This window comes from Rhodamnia argentea, chromosome 2, assembly GCF_020921035.1.
Source record: "Rhodamnia argentea isolate NSW1041297 chromosome 2, ASM2092103v1, whole genome shotgun sequence".
In the NCBI taxonomy this organism is placed as follows: domain Eukaryota; kingdom Viridiplantae; phylum Streptophyta; class Magnoliopsida; order Myrtales; family Myrtaceae; genus Rhodamnia; species Rhodamnia argentea.
The window spans coordinates 1,104,638-1,113,869 of NC_063151.1; the positions used below are offsets into that span (position 1 = coordinate 1,104,638).

A 9,232-nucleotide genomic window follows, 5' to 3' on the forward strand; every position below is an offset into this window, starting at 1 on the left:
TTTGGTACAGGAGTCCCTTGCCTAGATCCGGCGAGGGCCACGACCCACTTAGCCGCCGACTCCCTCGCGGGCCAAAATGAAAAGAAAAAAAAAAAAAAAGAAAGAAAAAATTATAATAAAAAATTATAAAAAAGTTAAAATTTTATTAAGACATTGTCAAAAAATTTGCACGCAACACTAGCCATGCCAATGTTCAGAAATAAATTAATCCAATTGAAAGGTTTAGGACTGAATCGACACAAATACTAGAAATACAAAGGAAAATTTGTCACTTTTCTCACCTTTTCGCAAACCCTAACTTTTTCCATCCGTGCTCTCTTGAAAAAAAAAAAAAAAAAAAATTTCCCCACTTCGCGTGGAACCTCGTTGGGCATCATGATGGCCGACCTTTCCGAGCTCGAACACGGATAGACAGATCAAACGCCGCTCTCAACTCGATCATGACGATCCCACTCATCGTAAGGTTGACATTTGGAGGGTTCGATCCGTGCGTGAAACATGCCGATCGCCTTCCGAATCACAATGTGGTTGTGTGAGTTGTGATGCCCGACCTACATTCCCCGCCCTCGTTTATCTTATTTTTTTGTTGTTGCCAAATTAAGATCTCTACTGATGACGAAAATGAGATTTGGCAAAAAGGAGGAAATGATTAGAAAATAGGCATCGGTTGAAGGCTTCGCAATTTCGTAAGAGGCGAGAGGAAAGAGATACCGTGGTTGCAAATGTGTGAAGTTGACGGGCCAACCAGAGGGTGGTTGTGGCTTTTGCCCTCCCTTCTCAATGAGCTCACCCTTTCTATACTGGTGGCCTAAAGGATTCATTCTAAAAGATTTCATAGTGTAAACGTGTTTCTATATTAATATTTTACCGCCCCCCTCTCTCGTGGCCTTCCGATCGATTCGATGCACCGATTTATTTTTTTCATTTTTTCTTAATTTATCCGCGTCTTTCTTGTTTATTATTATTTTTTTTTAAAAAGACCATTCCATCCAATCTTCCAAAGTCCACCATGTCAAAATATGCTAATTGGACGTATTTTATTGCCCCATCGCTTGACGTGGTGATTAGTGCTGATAAGAAATCATGTTGGCCTGCAGAGAGCCAATAAACCTTGTTGGCATGTCCCACTTCTTTAAAATTGGCAAGTTAAAATTTGAAAGGGTCTTCACGGCAAGCCAAGAAAAACTATCCTGGGTAAAAAACTCATTGACAAACGTCTCACGGGGCAAGATATGAAAATGGTACCTTATGAAATTGAAATCACGAGAATATTTCTACAAGTTAATTGCTTAGGGCCGCACCAACTGCACACGGGAGAGAAGCAAAGCTTCATTCGGGTCCGACCCGTTTTTGTCCTGAAGTGAAGAAAATCCAAACCCGAAGAAGCTGACACATGGAGCTCTGTCATTTGGCCTCTTTTTTTTCACTTGCTACGTGCTTTTACTTTGATCACACTCCCTAATCCCTCCAACTACTACAGCCTATAAATGCTTTAAAATAACCTATTCATATATGATTAACCACCTCCAATCGCATTTAAAGAAAGCGGTTTGCAATTTTGCCTAGTGTAGTGATATATATATACACGCCCTCGGCAAGAACCGCAGCTTCCGGCCAGATTAAAGATGGGTGAAGGCATTGGCTTTCAGAAGATCATGAAGGCCACGCCTTCCAAGTCTCTGGTCATCAGAATCAACCTGGTCTTTCTTGCATTCTTCCTGGTCGTGTACGCTGCGCTTCTCCTCCGTCCCTCGTCCGGGTTCGGCGATAACATCGGGGCGCCGCTCATCCAGTGCTCGGACATGCGAGAGTGCCATCACAAGGTAAGGTGAGCCACAGCCTGTGTACAGTTTCGTTTGAGCCGAGTCAAAATCGACGGAGAAACAATGTGTTTAATTTGTGAAGTTCGTCTTTTTTTTTTTTTTTTTCCCGGTTGTTAGAGCGATGACGGGGTCAAGATGAAGGTGGTATTGGAAGAGAAGGCGGTCGACCGCCACTCCAGACCTAGAGGTCAGAAGATGGAACCACCAAACTTCATGGAGGAGGTAATGGGGCGAAGGGGCAAGAACAAGATCGGGATGATCAACATGGACGAGGACGACGTGAGCGAGTGGTGGCGATATGGAGACACGGTCCCGATCCGGTTCGACCGGGTGTCGCCGCTCTTCGAGTGGAAGGACCTGTTCCCCGAGTGGATCGACGAGGAGGAGGAGAGCGACGTGCCCTCGTGCCCCGAGATACCGATGCCCGACTTCACCCTCTACGAGACCATGGACGTGGTCGTGGCGAAGCTGCCGTGCAGGAGCCCGGAGGAAGGGTGGAACCGGGACCTGGGGTGGCTGCAGGCGCACCTGGTGGCGGCGGGGGCGGTGGCGAGGAGGGGGAGGAGGGAGGTGGGGAGGAAGGTGAGGGTGCTGTTGTGGAGCAAGTGCAGGCCCATGTTGGAGTTGTTCAGGTGCAAGGACTTGGTGAGGAAGGAAGGTGATTGGTGGTTGTATGAGCCGGACTTGAGTCGGTTGGATCAGAAGGTGGCTCTGCCAGTTGGGTCTTGCCGGTTGGCTCTCCCTCTGTGGGGTCAAGGTAATGTTCCTCCAACATTTTTCAGAATTCCTTACTTATTTTCCTTGAATTTCCCGATTAGTCCTCCTAAGCAAATGTGCAAATGCATTGCGTGTGTGTAAGAAATTGACATTTGAACAACTAAGTATAATAATTTTTTTATGAAATCTTTAAATATTGAGTAATGGAAAGAAGTAGCTGGTTAAAAATACACGAGACTATGAACACTATGTACATATTTTTATGGAAAGAGAATTTTTTTTTTTTTATATTTGAAATCTTGTTGGAAATTTTGCGCAGGATAGAAAAAAACTTGATTTTAATGTCAAAATACGATTAAGAAAATATTAAAATTATGGAGTTAATGGGTTAATCTTGGTCACAATATTTGTAGCTCAGTGATTAAGGATTTGGGAAGAACAAAGCACTTGACGTTTTATAAAAATAGGGGACTTCTCCTAATTCATATAAGAGTATAGGTTAAGCGCAACAGATTTTCGAAGGGGTGGTAAATTTTGTTGGGATTAGGTTGCTTTTAGCAAGAAGCTTTCAAAAGAAAAAGATCAAAATACGGTATTTTTATTCTTTTCAAGGGACAAAAAAAAAAGAAACAAAAGAGTTAAAATAGGGGTGAACGCGCCAGGTAGGGGTCGAACCTACGACTTTCTGCTTAGGAAACAGACGCTCTATCCACTGAGCTACAGGCGCTGACTTATTGCTCAGCGTTCTGATTATTATATAACCAATAAAAGAAGTTGTGGTAAGGTCTCTTTCAAAAATTAGCCCTCCGAAAACTTAAATGTTTAGGCAAATTATTGATGCAATGATGGCTCACGAAATTTAATTCACAGGCATCAACGAAGTGTATGACCTCTCCAACATCCTCACCACGACCGCCACCGTGCGGCGGGAGGCCTACGCCACCGTCCTCCACTCCTCTGAGGTCTACGTGTGCGGCGCCATTGCTCTCGCCCAGAGCCTCCTCCGAACTGGCACCCGGCGTGACCTCATCCTCCTCCTCGACTCCTCCATCTCCGAGGTGAAGCGCACAGCCCTCGCCGCCGCTGGCTGGCAGATCCGCCTCATCCGCCGCATCCGCAACCCCCGGGCCCAGAAGCACTCCTACAACGAGTACAACTACAGCAAGTTCCGGCTGTGGCAGCTCACCGACTACGACAAGGTCATCTTCATTGACTCCGACATCATTGTCCTCCGCAACCTCGACCTACTCTTCCACTTCCCCCAGATGTCCGCCACGGGCAACGACAACTACATCTTCAACTCCGGCATCATGGTCCTCGAGCCCTCCAGCTGCACCTTCAAGATCCTCATGAATAACCGCAAGGACATCGTCTCCTACAACGGCGGCGACCAGGGCTTCCTCAACGAGGTCTTCGTCTGGTGGCACCGCCTCCCCCGGCGGGTCAACTTCCTCAAGAACTTCTGGTCCAACACCACGGGGGAGCGGAGCGTGAAGGAGCAGCTCTTCGGGTCGGACCCGCCAAAGCTGTACGCGATCCACTACCTGGGGTGGAAGCCATGGCGGTGCTACCGGGACTACGACTGCAACTGGGACGTGAAGGATCAGAGGGTGTACGCCAGCGACGTCGCCCACCGCCGGTGGTGGCAGTTCTATGACGAGGCGTTGGACAAGGACCTGAGGAGGTTCTGCGCCCTGACCGAGCTGAGGAGAACGGAGCTCAACTGGGAGAGGCGGAGGGCGCGGCGGATGGGGCTGCCGGACGGCCACTGGAGGATCAATATTACGGATCCGAGGCGGCTTCGCTCGAATTTCATGGTGTAGATTAAATATGTGATTAATTCTTTTTCCTCTTTCATTTATTTTCCTTTCCCGTGTTTCGGAGTTTTAAATAAAATTTTTTTCTCTTCCTTTTTGGTGTTTTTTTTTCTCTTTTAATATACGAGAGTAAAGTAATTGGTGGTTTCTCATCTCACATGTGGATAATAGAGGAACAGTGGTACGATAATTGTGACAGGACAATCCTAGCCACTTCGCCTAATTTATAAAGGTCAATTTTCAACTGTAGAGGATGGATTCTTTTGTTATCGATAAAAGCGGAATTTGAATATATTTTGGCGATCTCTGCGTGAATCGAAAAATGACCATCACATATGCTATGATTCATATAAGATTGGTGTGAAACTTTCAGCTCTTGAAAACTAAATGTCCAAATCGATAAGAGTGATTGGTTCTAGAATCGAGATCTACCATGTGAGAACCGGTTCCTAGTTTTGGAACTAGGAACCGACTCTATCGACCTGAAACCGACTAGGGCAAGGAAATTTGTTTTTCTTCTGATTTCGTTTCATTATATCTAAAATATGCATGCACTAAACATGAACATAATTCTTTTTACTTGAAGATAAATAGTTTTAAAACTAATTCGGTTTTAGGTTCCACCATGGAATCGGCGTCGCAGGTTCCAAGTTTTTGAGTAGAACCGATCTGTTTTGGATATAGAAATAGCCCGATAACAAGATTGTGGAATCAATTCCTAGATCGAACCGGCCCAGATGCTCACTCTTATAAATTAATAGCGGACAGTGATTTTGTCCGTGATTAATGGATGCAGAACTTCATTCTACTTTTGAGCAGTCTTTCCTGATTGGTTTTGACCTTAAGATTTGAAGGAGGAAACAAAGAGCGAGAACCGCAGAAACAAGGATGGCTGAGTGTCGACATTAGGGTGGTTATTGTAGTAGTTGAAAGGGTGTTGCCGTTCACTCAACGATCCAATCAGTGTTCAAATCCAGACATCTTTCTCGGCCAAAACTCGAGCGCAGAACTCGAGAATCGGTTCAACAAGAATGTCTTAACGAAGTCTGACAGGAGAACAACCGGTGTTCTCTCCGAATCCAACCAGTAAATGTTAGAATATATTATATATACGAGGCTTTATTAATTGTTATTGTAATTAATAATCGATATGATAAAAAAAGATAAAATATTTTCTAATTCTAATTGGATATGGAACTGGATAGTATGGGCTAAAATAAACCTTATATGTTTCAATTTCTATAAATGGAGCTCAAGTCTCTGCTTTAAATCCTAATATCCACATAACATCATATCAAGGGTCTTGAGAAACGATAACCTCACATCAAGAGTTGTCGGAAGCGATACGTGAGGGGTTGCCCCATTAAAACTCTTGAGCATCGGATCTATAGTTCTTGTTGCGAACCATGTTCGGCTTAACCTGGCTCGACCTATCAACAACCAATTCGATCGAAAAGCCCTAGTCAACGATCAATCGGGTCGAGTCCGGTCTACTTGGCTGAGATGATGCCAGGTGGCGTCAGCCCCGCACGTGTCGAGCAAGTGTAGGGCTTGGGTAAGCGCATGGACTTACTACTTTGTGCGTGGCCGCCTACACCCACGATGGGCGGCAGCGCGTGGCCGCGCGTCCTCTAGTCGTCGGCGACAATCTACATATGGTTTTGCTTGTCTCAACAAGCTCCTTCCGAATATATAATTTTCTTTTACTTTTGCAAAAAATAAAATTTCAAAAAAACATCAGAAAGTGATTCGAGATCTAGAACGCGTTGGCTCTAATATAACACATAAGTTGCGATTTTGATCCTTATGTAGCAACCCAATAATAACATGTGTATATATGTATATATATATATGCAAATCACTATTTCATAAAGTAGAAGAATTGACGTACCTTATTTTGGATCTATTGTTTTTATTTCGAATCCATCGTTCTTGATGTGGAATTTGCGACGATCCGATACTCAAGAGCTTCTCCTTTATGAATCCTATCACTAGCTTCAATGAGCCAGTCTATCACGTATCGCTTCTCACAATTCTCGATGTAAAGTTATATGGACATTAAGATTTAGAGAAAGAACTTGGGCTCTATTTATAGAGATTGAAATATATCCTTGTAAAGTTATAGGATACTTGGCGCATACTATCCAGTTCCATGTCCAACTATAATTAGAAAATCTTTTATCTTTTTTTATTAGATCAATTATTAATTCTAACAATAATTAATAAAGTCCATATATATATAATATATTCTAACACTCTGCGAATCAACAATTAAAGTTCCACTACAGATCTTGGATGAATCAAAGCTAATTGATTTGCGCAGATTCATATTATAATCGGAAGTCGATCTGCGCAAAGAAGGGGGACGAGGACGAGGACGAGGACGACTTGCTCGCTCTTCCCATTGACTTTGCGTTTGCTGGGCCGTCGTCGATCTGCTCGGGGGTCGGTATCGTCCCCCCCCAGAGAGACTAACAGTCGACGACTCGAGAAAATGATCGGGTGCAAGCAAGGCAAGAATCAGGGGATTGGTTGGGACGACATACTGAATTCTTTTTTGGGATGTTGAAAGGATTGGTTCAACGAAACTCTGATTCTCTCCTGTTTTTTTTTTCTCTTTAGGTGCAACCACCTTGGAAGATGGAATTTCCAAGGGCCGCGGTTCCTCCACTTTTGAAGTTTCATATATAGTTTTGGCATATCCAATAACTGATGTGGACTGACTTCTGTAGGTAGTCAATAATCCATCCAACCTGAAAACAACTCACCATTCAAGTGTGTGATTTCAATAATCTTCATCCTGGACACTTTTTTTCTCTTTTTGGTTATTCACGGTCATGTTTCCGACGTTGAACGCCAAATGGACCACCGCACGGATTTTCGAGGGGGTTCATCTGGGCAATTGTCTTAATGATCCGGCGACATTTTGATCTTCATCCTTCACGATTTTCTTTGCTTTGAGTGCTTGGCAAAAAGATTGGATCTAAAGAATGAAAGAACGAAATTTCCATCTCGTTCAGCGACGGTCCAATGGGCTTGGGCAAAGGATTGGACAAATTTGAGGTTACACCATCAGGGTTTCGGGCCAACCCGTTCAGTGACGGTCCAATGGGCCGAGCATTCACATGAAGTGGATCAGCTCGCCACCAGTGCTATGACTGTCCCAAGCAAAGACCTTTTCGAAGTTTCTTATTGTTTTTTTTTTAATTATTTTTTTGTTAAACTTGACTTTGCAACACTAAAATCCGATTGTTATTTCTATTATTGTTATCATTATTATTATAAGTACAACGAGGAAGTCCCACATTGATTTTGCATCTGGGATTTGCCGAAATAACACAACATGAATCTGAAACCGAGAATTTCGATAATCGGAACCAAGAAGACACACGCCTATGCTCTGACGGTCGGTCCAAATGGAAATTATTTGTGCTTTATGGTGCGGCACAGGGGATCGAACCCGTAGTACTGTACTTGTGTAGGGCCCTTCATTAACCAGAAAAGCTCACTCGTCATCCTATTTATGAGTAACTTTTTTTTTTTTTTGGGTCAGAGTTTATGAGTAATGATTGAAAGAGCACATCCACTATGATTCCTTTTTTCATCTTTGGTCAAACTAATTATAACGTATGGTTTGCTAATCTATAGTGGTGAGCGTATTATCCATAATCGAGGGGCTGGAAAAAAAAAAAAGCAGTAAAGTTCACATGCTTCGAGCAAATTAGTGAAGAAAACTGATTGGTTTCATGGTGAATTCAGCCCATAACAGTGAATACCATCCCAAGAAATTTTCTCATCTCGTGCTTCCGTTTTTTCGGTCGGCTTTCAGACGTGGGATGTCGGAATTAGCTTTCACGCACGTTGGTCGATTCATCTCCTCGGGCGATTTTAAAGGCTTAGGAATCGATCTCAGAATCAAATTGTTAGGACCAAAGGATGACGTGAACAAATAAGAGTAATTTTACATCGGAGAGTGTAAATTCGACCACGCCATCTGATGTTTGGAAGAAGACAGATTTAAAAAAAAAAAAAAAAGCTTAAGAGTTATCTTCCTATGAAATAATTTTCGTCGGTCAGGGCACCGGCACGATTGTGGCTAAAGGTTTCGCTGCAGAAAGGGAAAATGTCCAAAATGCCTTTAAAGCAGGTACAAAAAGTCAACCCCAGGGCATCAATCCAACGGTCCTGTCGTGCGGCCGGTCAAGCCGGGTCGGCGGTCTTGCGCATCCCGTGGTCCCCACCGGGGCCAGCACGTGCACGACCCGCGTACGTATTTCCTAGGGAACCGCCCTAGTCATTTTCTTTTCCTTCGTTTTTCCAATATTCTTTTTACGTCTTACTAACTTTACTTCTTCTTCTTCTTTTTTTCATTTTTTGCTAAGCAAAAAAACCCCAAAAAAAAAAAAATTTAAATTATGCCAATTGTGATGCATTTATCTTAAAAAAATTATAGCAAAAATTTTAAATTTATACCCATGTGACATCAAAATTATATTCGTGTGACGTATTTACCAAAACTATTTTTTACGACATAAAAAATGAGGCATGTGGCACGTTTACCCCAAATTTTGAGATAAATGTGTCATATAAATAAAAATTTAGGATTTTTTACGTTACAAGAAAGTTTTAAATAACAGTCGTTTGCAACACGTTTTACCTTTTTGTATTTTAAATACTCAAATTAGAAATTAGGGCAAATATTCAAAATGCTCAATAGCCCCATCATCATCTTACCCTTAAAAGACCGTGGGTGTCGCCGAAACATAGATACAATCGACAAGAATTTGATGACCAACATAGGGGGAAATGTCGGCAATAATAAATGTCGAATTATGAATTTTTTTTTCTTGTAATTTGCTTAGTAGGCAAGCTAGC

At 42.9% G+C, this 9,232-nt stretch overlaps 1 protein-coding gene and 1 non-coding gene across 3 annotated transcripts; one reads left to right on the forward strand and one right to left on the reverse strand.

The window, feature by feature from the left end:
* The first annotated feature begins 1,513 nt into the window (after positions 1-1,513).
* LOC115746300 (UDP-glucuronate:xylan alpha-glucuronosyltransferase 2) lies at positions 1,514-4,613 on the forward strand. Of its 2 annotated transcripts, none has more exons than XM_030682011.2 (3): positions 1,514-1,823; positions 1,941-2,580; positions 3,411-4,613. In XM_030682011.2, exons 1-3 carry the CDS (start codon positions 1,626-1,628, stop codon positions 4,361-4,363), a joined length of 1,791 nt encoding a protein of 596 aa, XP_030537871.1. In that variant the 5' UTR covers positions 1,514-1,625; the 3' UTR covers positions 4,364-4,613. The 2 variants fall into 2 exon arrangements, with proteins under 2 accessions (XP_030537871.1, XP_030537872.1); XM_030682012.2 differs by having other exon boundaries at positions 1,693-1,828.
* On the reverse strand, positions 3,195-3,267 carry TRNAR-CCU. Its single transcript has one exon. It is a non-coding gene; the product is annotated as a tRNA-Arg (tRNA).
* Positions 4,614-9,232: the final 4,619 nt, after the last annotated feature.